Source organism: Carcharodon carcharias, chromosome 20 (genome assembly GCF_017639515.1).
Source record: "Carcharodon carcharias isolate sCarCar2 chromosome 20, sCarCar2.pri, whole genome shotgun sequence".
Lineage (NCBI taxonomy): Eukaryota > Metazoa > Chordata > Chondrichthyes > Lamniformes > Lamnidae > Carcharodon > Carcharodon carcharias.
The window spans coordinates 4,182,732-4,202,369 of record NC_054486.1 but is presented as its reverse complement, the minus strand read 5'-3'; the positions used below and the strand labels follow the sequence as shown (position 1 = coordinate 4,202,369).

The following is a 19,638-nucleotide window of genomic DNA, read 5'->3' as shown; positions in this document are numbered from 1 at the left end:
AACCAAAAGATCCCAGCCATTTTGGCAGGAGAGAAGGTAAGTGGGTAAGATGTGTCGGGGTTGGGCATGTCAGGTGGCCAGGAGGGTGGTGGGGTGGGGGGGGGTGGGGGAGGGTTTGATCACTGTCTGGCGGGAGGTGGGGTGTGATGAGCACTGGCGTCCGTGGTGGGGATTGGGTAGTCAATTGGGGAGTGGGGATGAGCATTGTCCCATAGGATGGGTGAACATTGCTATGGGTTCTGGAGCACTTTGACACTCCAGCTGTCTCAGGTAGAGTTTTACTAGTTTTACACCTGCTATGAAAAGCTCTAAGTAAGTCTGTGTAAAAACCAGGGTGAGCAGAGGGCAAACAGCCCAAGTTTCCATAGTTGTGACCAATCATGGAGCAATCCAGACAGGCTAAAACCAGCAATCAGAAGTGTAAATGTCCTGCACAAATATCGGAAGTGCTTACGTCGGGACTTCCGATGGATCCCACGCATATCTTTCTGGATACCTCCTGTCTCTGTCTATCCAGAGGTTGCAAGGTTTGGAGATATATTTCTACAGACATGTTCATCATTTCTGACATTACCATGTCAATGTAACAGAGCTTAGATACAGACGGAGCTTACAACACCCAGTGAAACTAAGAAAAGTGCATGGACTGTGGCAATATTTCAAAGGAAGTAATATGGGCTGATGGAGAATAGTCTTACTTGTTGGGGTGGATGTTTCTACAGAAGCTGCAGAGAAATTCTTTCCAATCTGAAGACAACTCATAAAGGGCAGAGGCCCTGGTTGCTGAATACTTGCTTGTGGGTGAACTGAAAGGACTTTGGTATAGAGTATAACTAAAAGAGACACTCTCAACTTTGCACATAGGGACATAGGAATATAGGAGCCGGAGTAGGCCATTCAGCCCTTCAAGTCAAGTCTGCTCCCCCATTCAATAGGATCATGGCTGATCTGGTTGTGGTCTCAACTCCACTTTACTGTCTTCCCCAGTAACCCTTGACTCCCTTGTCGATCATAAACCTGTCTAACTCAGCCTTGAATATATTCAATGACCCAGCCCCCACTGCTCTCTGGAGGACAGAATTCCACAGACCAACAACTGTCTGAGAGAAGAAATAGTCCTCATTTCCATCTTAAAAGAGAGAGCTCTTATTTTTAAAGTGTGCCCTCTAGTTTTAGTCTCCCCCACAAGAGGAAACTCCCTCTGAGTGTCCACCCTATCAAATCCCCTCAGGATCTTACATGTTTCAATAAGATCACCTCTCATTCTTCTAAACCCCAATGGTGATAGGCCCAGCTTGTCCAACCTTTCTCCATAAGATAAGGCCCTCATCCCAGGAATGAGTCAAGTGAACCTTCACTGAACTGCTTCTAAAGCAATTGTATCTTTTTTTTCAAATAAGGAGATTAAAACTGTACATGGTATTCCAGATGTGGTCTCGCCAAGGCCCTGTACAGCTACAGTAAACTTCCCTACTTTTATATTCCATTCCTCTTTTAATAAACACCAACATTCCATTTGCCTTCCTAATCACTTGCTGTGCCTGCATACTAACTTTTTGTGATTCATATACCAGGACACCCAGATCCCTCTGTACCGCAGAGGCCTGCAATCTCTCCCCTTTTCTATTCTTCCTGCCAAAGTGGACAAATTTACATTTACCGACCCTATTACCCTGTGTGACTGGGCTTTTCTGTTGATTATAGGTTTGTACCCAAATACAGGGTAATAGGTGATAATGGTACTGTGCAGTGAGTACAATTTCATTCACCAGGATTGGGCTCTGGGATTTTTTTTTCCTCTGAAATCTACATAGTTTTTCACTATTTGCAGGTGTCAATTTCTGGTTAAAAAATGGCAACTGGTATTTGGGGTGAAAATACAGCGCACACTGTCAGTGTTAATATAATTTATTGGTACTGGTAAAACAGGCTTGATACCAGTGAAAGAAAGCATTTAACGCCATATGTCTTATATGGAGAGGTGTTTGCTTTGGTTACCTGCATCAGTCTCACTCTCTGTACTGTTCAGCTACGTCGTTATTTTAATATTGTAAAATAAATTACTCAGTCTTGCTGTATCATAATAATGGTGGAAGAATTTCAATACATAAGTTGGGGTAAATCTGATTCCAATTTTGGATTAGAGCTACGGGCTGATATAGCTTCGAGCAGCCTTCTTACAATTTTTTCTTTGCCCTTCAGTTCAAAATATGTTTGCACTGTAACTTGTGGAAGTGTAAGCTGACAATGGTGTGACATGGATGCCTCAGTCAACAATGGAATCAACAAGTCTATCTCTTCAACCAATTAGATGTAAGGATTGGGGCGATATGATTGAGGAGAAGTGTGTAAGGGAGTTGGAATCTGGACCATTAGTGTCAGTAAGAAACTGAAATTACTTTGCCGCAGTGCAAGAATTATAACGCAAACACACCTTTCCCAGAATTTAAACTCCTGTTGTATGTGTCTTTAACATTGATGTGAACACTCAATACCCAATATCTGACAGGTCTTGCATACTCATCTTCTTACCAGAGTGTCCTTGCTGGTGAAGTGCACCATCCACCCCTCCTTCTGTACAGTGCTACTTCTCCTCTTTGTGTGTTTAACAGACTGTACCACTCTCATCAAAGGAATGTTATTACTTGTGGAAGGGCTTAAAAGAGAAAAACAGCAAAACATCACAATTGCTTAGAACTTTAAAACACAGGGGTGAGGTGATGCTATCTACTTCTGGAGCAAAACAAGATCCACTGGATTTCTTTGAACTTTATGAGGTACTTAATTTTAAAGTAACACTCCTCAATTAACTATTTAAAAAGATGGATGAAAATTTAATTAAGACGCTATTTAAGAGCTCGTCTGATGACTCAGTTGGTACTTGTCATTTTATAATTATCCTTTACGATCCCACTGATTGTAAATTTATGATGCACATTTTTTAACCTAAGTACAAGACAGGTATGTTGGTCCATCAACTGCACCATTGCCTGGGGTGATGCATTACGAGATGGTCCTGTAAGCAGCTTGTTTGATTTGTATGTTCCAGTCCATTGAGGACTGCTACTTCTCAGCCTCTCTTTAGTGTCCAGCTGTCTGGGTGCAGCTTGCACTAGTTCAGGCTTATTAGCTCATCTACAGAACCTCAGGCAACAACATTGTCGTGTCACAGACTCTTGCATTTAGTGTACAGCAAGTGCCTTTCCCCATACGGTTGTATTGTGTGTGAGTTTGTTGACAAAAATGCAGTAAGTTCATTCCATATGCAGACAGATACCAAATGTCTAGTAGTTGCTGATAGTGCTGCTGGATTCCACATTCAACCCCTCCATCAGTGGTGCATTGTGGTTGCAGTCTGTACAATGTACAACAACTCGCTCATCTTAATTTGACATTGATGTGGCCTCAGCAAGAAAGACAAGAGCAGCAATATTGTGGGAACACCATCACTTCCAAAATCCCCTCCAAGCCACACACCGTCCAGACATGGATACATATCACCATTCCTTCAATCTTACTGGCTCATTATCTTGGAATTCCCTCAGACCGACATCAACTCATCACCATAAGTACTGCAGCAGTTCAAGAAGGTGGCCCACTACTGCCTCTCGGGGAAACGATGGATGAGCAATAAATGCATCTTTCGCAGACCATCTTCACCCACAGCCAAGGAGCACATTTCTTTTAATGTTGAGAGGTCACTTGCAGTGTGGATAGCTGTGTTGTTATTTTATGACTGTAGGCTGTGAAATCCTGTAGCGTGATAACCTGGGGCATGACAGGAGGTAATTCAAATGGAATGTTATTTCAGCTGGGGAATTTTGAATTTGGAGCTGGGTCAGGTCTCCTCAGCTGAGTGATGGAAGTGACCCAGAATTCTTGGCATTCAGCAGGGCTGACTGGGAAATACAGCTAAGCAAAAGTTGAAGAGGACATTTGTGTGACATAGATGGTCATAGAGTTGTTTCCTTGATGAAATAGTTGGCTGTATCTAGTCTTCATTGCCAGAGGAAGTGGAGTGCCTCACGGCATAAGGGAGCCTTAAGATATTTTAGGGTCTGATGTTCTTTAGGACTGCTTCACTGTGGTACTTCCACCATTCTCGCTTGATTTTTAACATTTCTCCCTTCCTTCAATTTCTCTCATGGTAGCACTGTTACTCAGTGTGGTCACTGTTACTCCGTGTGGTCACTGTTACTTAGTGTAGTAATTGTTAGTTAGTGTGGTAATTGCTACTCAGTGTAGCCATTGTTACTCAGTTTGATTATTGTTACTCAATATGCTTGCTGTTGCTCAATCTGGTCACTGTAACTCATCGTGATTACTGTTACTCAGTCTGGTCACTGTAACTCAATGTGATTACTGTTTCTCAGTATGGTCACTGTTACTCAGGGTGATTAATGTAACTCAATGTGGTCACTATTACTCAGTGTGGTTACTTTTACTCAGTGTGGTAATTGTTACTCAGTGTGGTCATTGTCACTCAGTGTGATTATTGTTACTCAATATGCTTATTGTTGCTCGTGTGGTCACTGTTGCTCAATGTGGTCACTGTAACTCAGTGTGAATACTATTACTCAGTGTGCTCGCTGTTACTTAGTGTCATTACTGTAACTCAGGGTGTGCTCACTGTTACTCAATATGTTTACGGTTATTCAGTGTGAATATGGTTACTCAGTGTGCTCACTGTTACTGAGTGTGGTTACCGTTACTCAGTGTACACCTTGTTACTCAGTGTGATTACTGTAAATCAGTATGCCCACTGTTACCCAGCGTGCTCCCTGTTACTCTGTGTGATTACTGTAACTCTGTGATTATAGTTACTCAGTGTGATTACTGTTACTTAGTGTAATTACTGTAACTCTGTGATTACAGTTACTCAGTGTGATTAGTTACTCAGTGTGATTACTGTTACTCAGTGTGATTACTGTTACTTAGTGTAATTACTGTAACTCTGTGATTACAGTTACTCAATGTGATTACAGTTACTCAGTGTGATTACTGTTACTTAGTGTGATTACTGTTCTCTCTTTTGCTGCAACTTCTAGTTCTCCTCTGCTCAAAGCTTTTCTTTTAAAAAAAAAATGGCCCAGCTTTCTCTTTCTGCTCCTTCTACTGCATTTTCTCCTTTAGTTACTTACTGCCTACTTTAGTTCTTTTATCCCTTTTATTTTCCCTTTTCTGCTGCCTCGTCCTCTTAAGCTATGAGAACAGTTTGCATAAACTTGGTTTTTATTACTTTTAGTTTAGAAAGTTGAGGAATGATCCAAACAAAGTCTTTAAAATGATAAAGGTATTTAATAAGGTAGATACAAAGCAACTGTTTTACTGTTTCCTGTTAACATGTCACTGCCCTTTACTTTATCCACAATTATTGCTGGAATCAGGGAAATATGATCAATGTCTTTTATGCTGATGGAGTCAGTGCTCCAAATCTGTGCCACATCAGATAAAATGCTTAAACTCATATTCATTTACGTTTCCTCATATATTAATTTCTCAGTTCTTGCATAATGGGCGGATTTTAGTGCAGCCTCCCCGAAGGGGCTAAGAATCGAACGGGAGTAGGTGGGAAGGATTCCCGATGACGGGAACTGACACCCGGATAAAACGGACAGCGGGAAGGCAACGTGTCCATCAGCCTGCACCAATACAGAGCTGAAACCAACTGAGATAGGTAAGGTGGCTGTTAAGGATCATTTGCATTCTGGTGAACAGGGTTAAATTTACCTTTGGCAATGAAGCGAAGGGCGAGCGGGGACCTCGAGCTGTCAGTTCCCTGACGAGTGAAAGCTGGGAGTGTTGAAGTGGGGCGGCGGAAAATCAGCCATTTCACAGCCACCTTCCACAGGAGGGACAGAAGGAGTTCGCAAAGTTACAGCCGGAACAAGGGCCAGCAAACTGTGGCATTTTGTTTGTCAACTTCAATGAAAAACAACCTCTTTGACAGCGGGGCTTTGGCGTGTGAAGTATATGGATGGCACAAGAATGACCCAAGAACAGCTGAGCTTTGAGTTATCGGAGATTTTGACCTGGTATTATTTTATTATGAGTAAACTTACGGATTCCCGGTATGGAACGAGGTTAATGCTGTTCTCTCTAGGAGCAGTATAACTCTGCCTTTATCATTTTTTAACGGCGATCACAATGTTGGATGTGTGACCAGAGGCACCATGTTCAGTGAGAGCTGCAAAAACCCCCACCCCTGTCATGTAATCAGAAGGGCCTCACATGTCACTTTGCGTAATTGTCCACCCCCTTCCCACCCAAACAGGAATGTCATTGAATTCCGGATCTGCTGGCAGACACCCATTCCCTGGACTAAATTCCACCAAATAAGAAAAGATAGCAGCAGATATCCATTTCTTTTCCAGTCATTCCTTTCTCGTTTATACTTCATTTTCTGGCTCTTCTTAATTCGCGGCTCTAATTAGTTCCTTCCATTTAATAGTTTGAATGGTTACACATTTTTGATCATCCTTCCAGCCCCCCAATTAATTAGCGTGCTATCTCCACATTCCTGGTCTTGCTGATGTCTCACCACTGGATCTTTTTTTTTCCCCTGTAGGATAATTTGCTGCTATACCCACTTATGGGTTCACGATTTAGCTGACTGGAAGAATAAAGACCTTACATGATGCTCAAGGGCTGCATCTTCACTGGACAATATCAGCGACACTCTATCGAGCATTCTGAAGAGCAGGAGAAAATGGGTAGTTTGTACAACAATGCTACAGAGCGATCAGAATTACTATATTGATGAATATTCTCACTTTTATATCAGGTTTACCGCACAGAGGCACAGTCTGTAGAAAGGTTGTGCCTAATAAAAAGTTTGCATTGTCTTTAGAATTAGAACACATTCTTACAAAAATGGATCCTGGCATTTCTTGTGATCGAAATATCCACAATCTTCCCCGTTTCAACAGACAGCAAGGATTAGAACATATAGAAAAAGTATGCAGAGAAAACCCATCTAGATACTCTGTCTATCTCTTCCACTCACATGAGGAATTGCAGTGATGGCTGGTGGACTAGATTTATTGGCTTGTGAATATGTAAAGATTTGGTCACATTGTTTAGCCATGAAACAACCACTTTACCACCTTGTAGGGAATGTACAATGGAACCGGAGCCCTTGAGAACTTCTTGCAAAAAACATTGCCCCCACAGAGTTAAATCCTGAGGTTATTTACCAAGGAATGAACGGTTGAAATAAATTACATTTTTTAGTAAATAAAATAGATTTATCTCAACAAAATAAACTGCAACTAGAGTCGTTATTTTACGAAAGTGATGATAGCAGGAAGCCACTTTGCTTTCCAAGTTGGAAACGCTCAACAAACTGTATGGCTTATAAACTCATTCTGTAAATAACCCTCAATGTCACATTTTCACCTGTAAACTTTGGTAGGGAGCATTACTTATATATTAAACTGGCGTTCTCTGTCAACTCGGCCATCACATGGGGCTGGATTTATTCCACGGTTGGCAGGCGGGCCCCACCGGCTCGGCGGTGGGCAGGTAGCTGACCCCCGCCACCGAAACGGGGCCTGCCGCCATTTTGAGTGGGCGGGCCAATTAAGGCCCTCCCAGTGGCAACCCTGACAGGAAACGCTATGCGCTATGTGCTTCCTGTCCCGGGGGGGGCGGGGGGGGGTGGAGGGAATCCCCATCTGTCAGAGTGAGCTCTTTCACACATGCGCACGACAGAGCGCACATCTCCCTGAGACTAAGGCCAGGATTTTGCCGTTGGCGATTTGGGGGTGGGGCCCGCTTGCCGACGGGAAAACGATGCGGGATGATGTCAGGAAGAACCCCCGGCGTCATCCTGGTTCCTTTAAATATTCAGGAAGGTGGGTGGACAGCAAAATCAATTGAGGCCGTTGACAGGCTATTTAAGATCATGAAAGACCTGCCTGTCTAACAGAGGCCCAGCGGGCTTCTGATAATACACGAAACTTCATCCACCGGCAGGATGAGGTTTCATGTCCGTTTTAAAAAGTTTCATAAAGTTTATGTGTTTCTTATTAACATGTCCCATCTCATGTGACATTGTCACATGAGGGGGAGATGTTAATAATTTTAATATTTTTCTATTTTTAGAGTTTTTTTTACTTGTCATGAATCTTTCTGGTTCAGCACTTAGTCTCAGGGAGCTGTGCGCTCTGTTGTGCACATGTGTGAAAGAGCTCGCTCTGACAGAAGGGGATTCCCTCTCCCCCGGAACAGGAAGCACATATCGCACAGCACTTCCTGTCGGGCAGGCCGCTGGGTGGGCCTTAATTGGCCCGCCCACTCAAAATGGCGGAGGGCCCTGTTTTGGTGGCAGAGTTCGGCTGCCTGCCCATCGCCAAGCCGGTGGGGTCCGGCCGCCCACTAAGGGTTAAATTCTGCCCCAAGTGCTGTCTCAGGGAGATTACTGACAGGCAAAAAAAAACACTAAATATAGAAAAATATTAAAATTATTAACATGTCCCCCCCCCCCCCCCACCCCAGCTGTCCACCCTCCTTCCTGAAAATTTAAAGGGACTGGGATGATGTCGGGGGTTCCTCCTGACATCATCCCGCATCATTTTCCTGTCGGCGAGCGGGCCCCACCCCCAAATCACCGAGGGGAAATCCTGGCCATTATCTATTTGAAAGTTTCAATCTTCAAAACTGTCTTAGCAAAATGTAATCAAAGTAAGAATCTTGAGATAATTCCCAAGTTGTGCACATCTGTCAGGCAATACGTAGTTCAGATTATTGGTGCTCTGTTCTCTGCCATGCTATAACCTTCAAGCATTCGTCCCTATTTGGAGCAAGTTATTGAATCAAATTGAGAAATACATGGCTACAGTATATCTCTTCGCATGACATATGTTTGGGCTGTGTAGATTGAATATTTGAGGAAGTCAGAGTTCAAATCCCAAGCCATTTCCAGTTGAATTATGTTAAATCAAGTTATAGGTAAACTTTTAAGTTATCACCTTTAAATTGCACAATTATCTTACAGTTAAAAGTATATTTTAAACCATTAGTTTAAATACATTTTGGAAACAATTTCCAATGCACCTTAAAATTCAGAGAAATTGTCTACTGCTACATTTTAAAGTCCACTTGTACACTGCAAACTTTGTTCATTAAAGTGAGGTATGGTTGACTCAATACAGCCATGGAAAGGCATAAGTACATAAATGTATTCAGTGCCTTGAAAAAAATGGTCCTGCCAAAGGAGATATAAGGATAGGAGAGGAACCCAAGCCCACCTCTCATTGGAATACCCCAGAGGACTACTGCATTTGTGTCAGCTGATAGTATTCTACAGAGAGGCTCACAACATCCCAGCTGTCCTGGTACTATTCATTTTGTGCAACATATATTCTTGTGTATTTCTAAAAATAAATCAGCCTAATGTTGCTTTGCCTCTTGATAATGTGGACAGCAAAAAATAAACGTTATAGACTAGATAATTCAAATAAGAAAAATGATTGGTGCTTCCTGTAACCTGAGAAGATCTAGGAAGCAGAAAATGAACACTAAAATGGGCTGTTATAATGGACAGAGCTGAGGTGTTATTGAGAACTTCCACCAACCAAAAGCCAAACTAATTTATTAATGGATTGTTGCAAACAGGAAAAGGGATCTCAAGAAATTGGTGGTATGAGTCTTTAGTTACGCTAAATAAGCCTATAATTGTGGCGTATTAAATTGTTTGCTTATTTCCTTTCACAATAACCAGGTGACAGCATTCCATGCATACCATAAGTAAATAAATATGGTTCCAATTACGCTCTGAAAGGGAGGAAAAGATTCAGTGAGGCAAACTTTGGGCTCACTACATAGAACAATGACAAATTTTGTGAAGTAATTACAGGGTCTTGTCCAGGTTAAGCATGTCAATACATCCTCTCAAACTTCTATACTAGAAAAGAACAGATTGCAAAGGAAGGAGCAGTCTTACACTTGTGCCTGACAAGTGTAGAGTCAAGCTGTGCCCTGTTTATCAGTCTGGGAAACAGAAGTGCTCCGCTCAGTAAAAACGGATAAAGAGAATCGTTATAAAGACTGAGATTTTGTCTCTGATGTACCCACTTTGATCTAATGATGTTTGCTAGTGGTCTTGATTGTGGTAGTCGTCTGTTTGATGTAAGTCTCAGAATTTAAAAAAATACTTTATGAACACCATTTACCTCAAGTGATTTGTTTTTTCCCCCTTAAAAACAATCTATATTTTTGCTTTGCGGCATCAAATGTTGAAAAAAAAGCCTGTGTGAAGGCAGAACAAACACCAACCTCCTTTAACATGATGAACCACATGACAACAGAACAAAACAAAGACTTGTGAACAGAAACCTCTGTGTCATCCACATGAAGCAAAATGATACATGGCATTTTCAGTTCTTAATGTTCTGTACAGGCAGGTGCCGATCAGTCTTTAGGAGCCAGTGTCTCATCAAAATACAGGCTGCACATATTACTCCATTTCATAGAAAGAGGTAAAGCTTAACTCCAGTACATGCTGTTGTTACAGCAATAACTTGCCCAGTTCATCTTTATTTTCAGAAGTATACTGACTTCAGTCCAGAGCTCACAAGGTATATCTGACATCCTATATGACATAATTTCTTCATCCTCTCCAGCTTAATAATATTGCAAATGTCCATCAGATTCTCATGTCACCATGTTTCAATATTCTTATAACACAAACTGAAGGATAATTGGCTATCATCTTTGACGCATTGAAGTTTCTTAGAATAGAGAAATAATTGAGGTTTTTCTACCCTCCCTCATATACAATTACCATATTAAATGTTCAGCAACATGGCACAGCCAGTTCTTATTAAATGATGAACTGCTTTCATTTAGTAGATGCAGGAATAACACGAATCACAACATATGCTGATGGTGTGCAATCTTTAGCTGTGAACATGATAAAATGTGTCATTTTGTCTACAATGCATTTAGTTAAAGGAGAAGGTTGTTCATCTGTATCTCTCCACAATACCATGATAGTGTGTCCACTTTTCTTTTGTTCTCATATTTTATGCTTTGTAACCTGACCATGTGCAACTTCAACACTGAGATGAGCTTCCTATCTTAACCATCACCAAGGCTGCCGGCTGCCATCTCTGCAACATAAACTGTCTCCCCTATTCCTCTCCATTACAGCCACTGAAATCCTATCAACATTTCCATTATTTTCAACGCCCTCCAACTCCCTTCTCCGTGTTCTCCTGAAATCTACTGTGCATAGACTTCAATTTATCCAAAATTCTGTCATTGGCATCCTGTCTGTCTCCCTTATCCTTGACTCCTGGCTTTATCAGCCTCCACAGCTCCCAACTCTGATTCAAAATGCTCACCTTTGTTCACTGATCTGTTGGTTTAATTTGTGATTCTATGGACATGAATCAGGATATCTGGCCTATCTATGCATTATTTACCATTCCCATAACCCAGTTAATGTCCGATCTTCTTCTGACTCTGTGGCTTGTGCATGGTCTCTCATTCCATGTCACTTCCTGGTCGCAAAACCTTCAGTAATTTACACTCTAATCTCTAGAACTGACTTTCTAAACACCTCCACCATGTGAATTCTCTCCCTATTTTCAGCCATCTCCTTAAATCCTTTTTCTTGCTTTTGGTTATTTTCCCCTAACTCTCCTATTACTGCTTGACATCTGTTTTTTTTTTCTCTCTGTGAAGTGGCCTAGAACATTTCAAGATGCTAATATATGCAAATAGTTGTTGCCAGAGGCAATCCAGAAGCTGATATTTTGCCTAAAATGTCCTCTTGGTTTCATGAACCTTTCTTGTTGTGAGATTATGAACCAGGAGTATTGTCTAAGACACAGCACATTATGGAATGAAACCAGCAGTTCTAACCCAATGCATTATTTGACATGCATAATTCTGCAAATATGTAATACTTACAGTGTACAGCCAAGCCAAATGTACCTGCCTATATTCCAACAATCTCTTCACATTATAATCACAGACTAACCTTATAGTGCGGTTTGCATCATCTTGCTCATGGTCCTGCATGTCATCATGATTCCCTGGGATTAATATTTCAGAGTCGTGAGATATGGACTCTTCCATGTCATCGGTAAGTGCGCTGTTTTTTTCACTGTCATTGTCATCACTTCCTTCTTCCATTACCACATCTGATTCTGCACCAGGGCTAAGCAAATCTATCAAAATTATACAAACCACACAAACCAATCACAAATTTTGCTGGTGATGCTAATTTAACATTCATCTAATACCTAGGCAATAGTTAAAGTGATACATGTCTAGGGTTCCAGAGACTTTATAAAAGTAACATATGTAATAGTAAGATGCTGAGGGAGCATTTCCTCTTGACATTTGACATCAGGTGTACAATTTATTTACAGTTTAAGTGATGTCTGAACAGGTGAACAGGTGATGGCTCACCAAATCATGTATTTGCATGAAATATTCAAGTAAACCATTGTGCCAAAAAGAGTTAAGACTTTAAATCAGAAAAATACTTGATGTAAACACTTTTTAATAGTCACGCCAAGACTTGAGCACACAAATCAAGGCTGACACTCCAGTGTAACCTTGAGTGAGTGCTGCACTGTTGGAGGTGCTATCTTTCAGATGACATGTTAAACCAAAGCTCCCATCTGCTTTCTCAGGTGAATATAAAAAAAAAGTCCCATGGCTCCTACCTTAAAGAAGAGAAGGGGAGTTACCCCCAATGTCCTGGCCAATATTTATCCCTCAATCAATATCACAAAAACAGATTATCTGGTGTTGGGAAAACTATATCTTCATGAACCGGATTTTTCTTCTAAAATTTGGAAGGACATTGCATTATGTGGACACTTAGATGGTGACCTGGGATTTTTTTTAAAGGGTCATAAGTTCACCTTGGAACCATCAACAAGCATGGTTTAACCAAGCAATCACCTGGCCAGCAGGGTACTTCAGGAAGCACTGTTTGTTTGTTTTGAACTGCAATCACTTCAATTGATGGGGGGAGAAAATTGGCATAAACACAAGCAAGTGACTTACTGGACACCACATGGCAGAGACAAGCTTTAAGTTTTGAACCTGTTGTTTTGTGAATTCAGTCTTGTTGGGGAATAAGCTGAGCAGGAGGGCTACCTTAACTGACTCTCTCTCTCTGTCTTGGCTGAAATTTTGTGTGTGGTTATAAACCTGTAGCCAGAGAATCTTCATCTGAGTGTAACTTGTCTGCATTTTGGATCTGCAAACCTGAGACAGGAAGAATTTGTCCAACTCTATGTTCTCCTCCACGCCAAAGCTCCATTGGTGAGAGCCTCCAGACGTCTACCAGGAACAGCAGCCCGCCTTCACGAGTGAACTCCAGATCGATAGCATCAAGATCTTGCAAAATTTATCATTTATTTTATAATGCCTATCCTCTAAGGCTCATCTCTGCAGAGAGACCCTATTTGTTTGTCCTTTGTTTGCTTTTGTGTGTGTACATGCACGCGTGTGTGCTGGGGTATTTTTAAAAGCAAAAGATAGTTATACAGCCAGGTTACATTTGTGTGTTAACCAGTTCTAACAACTTATTTTAAGGGAAAAAATGTTTTGTAATAAATCAATCATTCTAAGTTAATTGAAAGAAGCCTGGTTAAAGACTCTTTTATTCTGGGTCTAACAGTTGTGAAGGTAAATAATTGGCCATTTTGGTGAGTGAATTAAACCTTAAACTAATGGTGTGACCTGTGGAGTAGTGACTAGATAAACTGTGCATTCCTCCCATTCCAATCATTACACTAGTCACTATCACTTTGCTGTTTGTGGGAGTTTGTTGGCTGCTACATCTCTTATGCTTCATTGACTCTGAAGTGCTTTGGAATGTCCAGTATGTAGAGTAAAGAGTTAACATGGTAACATCTGGAGCACCTGATACTGATGTAACTATGATGCAATGTCACATGACTAAGAAGCTGAAACCTGGTGGGAAGCAGAAGTACAGCCTCGTGTTGAGTAACTGAAATGTATATAGATCTGTAGATAAATGAGAAAGTTTTTACAAACAGCAGTTCTTCGGGTAATGAGTAAACCCTATAAAAACCCCACTTAGACCCCAAATTCAAGGCGATACATGGTGGCAATGGTGGTGGCATCAGACAGAACATAAAGACCCACAATAACTCCTGCAGACCTGAAAGACCTACAAATCCTTGGAAAAGGAATAAGAAGGAAAACGATTAAGACCTGCCTGAGAACAAAGCATCATGGGTGCTGCAGATGCAAGCAGACACTCAGGCCCAGAGTCCAGACAGCAGCGAGAACAGATCATAATCTACAAGCCAAACTACTGAAGCTGTAACAGATCCAGAACTTAAGGTAAGCATGGAGTCTACAGTGCCACTCCCAGAACCATTCTGAAGTACTGAAAGCTCACAACAGGCTCAACACTGGGAGAATTGGAAGAAGATGTTCTCAAATGCTACAGCTTTCGGTTTGCCTAGGAAGACTTTGATGAGGCTTCGAGATTACATGAGCAAGTCCTCCAGGTATTCGATTTGTACTTCAGTGTTTGAAAAATATTGATTAGTGAGCGAGTGGTATTTAATAAGAGGAGGCAAAAACTGGCCGAATCCACTGACTCATTTATAAATGACCTGTACAGACTTTCAGAGAATTGCGAGGGATCCTCAGAGATGAATTAAGACGCAATCATATAATGATTGGGGTCTTGGATGAAGCCCGATCAGATCTTTTGCAAATGAGGGAATATTTAACTCTTGCAAAAGCAGAGCAAATAATGCAATAGACCGAGCTTAGGAAGCAAAACAGAGTCCGTGTTTGTAGGGAAAGTGATGTCCTTGCGAAAAAATGAGTGACACCATTCAATATGACGGACAGTAAAGAGAAAGCACAGTGAGGCAAAAGCCTGTGAGATCGGGAAAAAGTGCACCAACTGCCATTTTGAGATGCTGTTGGTGTGGCGGGGAAACCTGATACAAAAAGGGAAGAATGTCCAGCAGGGGGTGCTGAGTGCCACAACGGGGGGGAAGTTTGGACATTTTAAAATAGTCTGCAGATCCAAAGTTCCTGCAGCTCATAGGAAGCAAGAGATAATAATGAAACCAAATAAAATCCAAAAAGTGGAAAAGCCACGGTAAAAAAAACAAATAACCTCCTTAGGAGAAATTAATGAAACAGAAAGTAATTATTGGAGCATGAAATTAGAAGTTGATGGTCACCCTACAGAATTCGTGCTGGATACTGGTGCAGGTGTTTCAGTGTTACCCAATGAAGTTAAATGTCTTAAAAATATCATTTTGCAGCCAAACTCCATCCAGTCGCAATGTCAGGAGGGGCTATACGGATAGTAATAGGCCAACACCCGGCAAGATTAAGGTACAAGGATAAAGAAATTATTGAAACTCTGTATGTTAGACAGAATCAGGAGTCCCCATTATTGAGCAGAAAAGCATGCTTACAGTTGAGGCTGATTTATAAGGTTGGTGAAATTGCTGGCGAGCAGTCCAGTGAGGTTTTCAGAAATGAAGTTCCATCCCAATTTTCAGGCTTAGAAAACAGAATATCACATAACCCTGAGGGTGGGTGCTAAACCGATGTGTCCCTTCACAACGAGGAAGGTCCCTCACCTACTCTTAGACAAAATCTAGAGTGAGTTTGAACACATGCTACAACAAGGGGTCATCTCTCCAGTTACCATGCCGACAAAGTGGTGTTCTGGAATGCTCACAGGACCAAAGTCTAATGGTTCAATTAGAATCTGTGTGGACTTGACTTAAATGAACAAGTCAGTAGAGTGTGAGATCCATCCAATAGCATTAGCTGATACCATCGTCAAATTAGCAAAAAGCACCCTCTTCACAAAATTAGATGCTAACAGTGGCTTTAGGCAGTTGCCTCTGGACAAAGATTCCAGATTGTTAAGGAATTTTATCACCCCATTTGGCCGATATTATTTTAACAGGTTACCTTTCAGAAATGCTTCTGCACCTGAGATATTCTAAAGAACAATGTCTCAGACGCTGGAAGGAGTAATATGCCGTATGGGTGACATTCTCGTACATGGTTCATCGAGGGAGGAACTTGACCACCAAGTGAGAGCAGCCCTCAAATTCCTACAAGAAGGATTTTTGACATTAAGCGGCAAATGTGAATTTGTGAAGCCTATGATAAAATTCTTAGGCCACGTTAAGCAAGCTTCAGCAATTACAGCCAACCCACAGAAAACCGAGGTCGTTAGAGAGTTCACATAGCCTAGAAAAATCACAAAATCACAAAGATTCCTTGGGATGTAGGCAAGTTCCTACCAAACTTGGTGGAAATCAATAAACCATTATGACAGCTGTTGTGACAAAGTCAACTGTGGTGCTGGAATGTGAACCAGCAAAATGCTTTTGACAAAATCAAAAATCTCCTAATTTCACCAGAAGTTCCAGCGCACTATGATCCAGAGATGCCAACAACTGTAGCAGTGACGCATCATCTACAGGCTCAGGCACAGCGCTGTTTCAAATTCAAAAAGCTGGACAAAGAGGACCAGTATATTACACCTTGAGATCTTTCATGGACAGAGAGAAGAGGTATGAAACTATTGAGAAAGAAGCATTAACAGCCACAAGGGCCTGTAGGAAGTTCCCTGATTGTCACTGGATTAAGGTTTAAAAGTGAAACCTACCACAAACCTTTGGTTACTTTTTTTAACCTAAAGGAAATTGCAAAAAAGTCACCTAGAATTCAGCACTTTATATTGAGCCTCATGGGATTCGATTCAGCTACTGAGTATGTTCAAGGGAGGTACCAGGCAACAGTAGATACATTATCAAGAATACCAGTGAAAGGAGTCAACAGCAAGACCTACTTCACTTCCAATTGAGGAAGTGGAAACATATACTTCACTCATTATCAAACTCCAGCCACTGGGAAGAGATCACAATAAATTAAGCAAGCACTTCAAAAGGATGACAAGTGCATCAAAATTAAAGTGTTTTGTCAGAATGGATGGTCCTAACAGCCCAGTATTTCAACAATACTTCAAACAGAGAAAACGTCTCATAATCATAGATGATTTCTTAGCAGTTAATGACAGGCTAGTCATCCCTGAAACACTTTGGGGGAGATGATGGCATAGTGATAATGTCACTGGACTAGCTCAAGGCTAATGCTCTGGGAACATGGCTTTGAATCCCACCGTGGCAACTGGTGGAAATTGAATTCATTTAATAATGAACTTTGCACAGGAAAATGGTTTCATATATATGACTAGTTTGCCTAGATATCCTCAGTCAAATCAAAAAGCTGAAAGAGGAGTTCAAACAATCAAAGAATTGATGAAAAAGAACAAAGATATTCACTTAGCCCTTTGTAACTTCAGAACCTCACTGCTAAAAAATGGGTTCTCATCAGAACAATTGATGGGAAGACGCCTGTGAACACGCTCTACAACAAACCCTGCAGCCTAACATTACCTCAGGTGACCATGAGGAAGTTAGGAAAAGTTAGGAGCAACAAAGAGACAGCCAGCTCAGAATTTCAACTTCAAGCACAGCGCATGAGACTTGAAAATGCTACAGCCCAGGGAGTGAGTGTGGATACGAGATCAACAGAAAGAAGACATTGTCATAGAAAGAGCTCCACAATCGAGATCTTACAGAATTGAGACTGGCAGGGAAACATCAGAAGGAACCGAAGAGCCTTGATAACATTGAGAATGAAACCAATGGAACCTTGGACATACTATTTAGATCCGGATGGAGACAAGGAAACAGAAATAAGTAGAAACATGAAAACCACCCATATGGAAGACACTCGTATCAAATGACAAGATAGTGCAGCTCATCCTCAAACTCAAAATGAATTCAGGACCAGATCTGGGAGATTGGTCAAGGCAACACAGAGACAAACCCTGTGAAGTCTGAGACTTTGGAGGGAGATGTATGGGTATGTATATATTTGGTATAAAGACTTGGGGGGAGATGTAGAGTAAAGGGTTAACATCAGGAGAACCTGACACATTTTTTTAATTCATTCACGGGTTGTGGGCTTTGCTGGCTGGGCCAGCATTTATTGCCCTTGAGAAGGTGCTGGCGAGCTGCCTTCTTGAACCGCTGCAGTCCATTGCTGTAATTACTGATGTATCTGTGATGTAATGTCACATGACTAAGAGACTGGGACCTGATGGGAAGCAGAACCTCATGTACAGTTACTGAGATGTATACAGATCTGTAAATAAACAAGAATGGTTTCTACGAATGACAGACAATCTGTGATAGCATTTTCAGGGTAACAGGCAAACCCTAAAGAAACCCCATCTAGACCCTGAACTCAAACAAAACACAGTGATCATGAAAGGCACTATATAAAAGCAAGTCTTTCTTTCTTTGAATGAATTTCTTCCTCAATGAATTTCGGGCTTGGCATGATGCTGAACTCTTCTTCCTCCACCTTCGTCTCCTTGCTCACATCTTTGGGCAGGAGTTCTCTCCCCGTTCAATGGATCCTTTTACCCACCTCCAATATTCTCCCTCCACCTGGACCCCTCCCTCTGAATTCTTACCTTCTCTTGATCTTTTCATTGAGAACTGTCGGCGTGACATCAGTCATCTCAATTTCTCTGCTCCTCTCACCCACTCTAACCTGTCTCTCTCTGAACTTGCTGCACTCCGTTCTCTCACGTCCAACCCTGACATTGTCATCAAACCTGCTGACAAGGGTGGTGCTGTTGTTGTCTGGCAAACTGACCTCTACCTCGCAGAGGCTGAGTGTCAACTCGTACACTTCCTCCTACCTCTCCCTGGACCATGACTCCACCACTGAACATCAAGCCATTGTTTCCAGGACTGTCACTGACCTCATCTCCTCTGTGGATCTTCCTTCCACAGCTTCCAACCTCAGTCTCCCAAACTCGAACGGCCCGCTTCTACCTCCTACCCAAAATCCACAAACAGGACTGTCCCGGCAGAATGATCATGTCAGCCTGTTCTTGCCCCATGGAATTCATTCCTCGCTATCTTGACACCATTGTCCCTCCCCTTGTCCAGTCCCTTCCCACCTACATCCGTGATTCCTCTGACACCCTACATCTTATCAACAATTTCCAGTTCCCTGGCCCCAACTGCTTCCTCTTCACCATGGACATCCAATCCCTCTACACCTCCATCTCCCACTGGGATGATCTGATCGCTCTTTGTTTCTTTCTCGAACAGAGGCCCGAACAATCCCCATCCCCACTACTTTCCTCCGTCTAGCTGAACTTGTTCTCACACAACAATTTCTCCTTAAACTCCTCTCACTTCCTCCAAATAAAAGATGTGGCTATGGGTACCCACATGGGCCCCAGCTATACCTGTCTCTTTATGGGGTATGTGGAACATTCCTTGTTCCAGTCCTACTCCGGCCCCCTTCCACAACTCTTTCTCCGGTACATCGATGATTACTTCGGTGCTGCTTCATGCTCTCGTCTGGACCTGGAAAAATTTATTAATTTTGCTTCCAATCTCCACTCCTCCATCATTTTCACATGGTCCATCTCTGACACTTCCCTTCTCTTCTTTGACCTCTCTGTCTCAATCTCTGGTGATAGACTGTCCACCAATATCCATTACAAGCCTACCGACTCCCACAGCTACCTCAACTACAGCTCCTCACACCCCACTTCCT

The 19,638-nt window shown here is 41.9% G+C and overlaps 1 protein-coding gene across 1 annotated transcript in view; it reads right to left on the bottom strand.

Annotated features, from left to right (window-relative positions):
• Window positions 1–19,638, bottom strand: part of prkd1 (protein kinase D1) — a 746,050-nt gene that overhangs the window by 39,926 nt on the left and 686,486 nt on the right. Inside the window, exons 7-8 of the mRNA XM_041215333.1 lie at window positions 11,990–12,179; window positions 2,533–2,656 (exon numbers count right to left, since the gene is read on the bottom strand). Coding sequence (XP_041071267.1) covers window positions 2,533–2,656; window positions 11,990–12,179 — 314 coding nt within the window. The remainder of the gene's footprint in view (window positions 1–2,532; window positions 2,657–11,989; window positions 12,180–19,638) is intronic.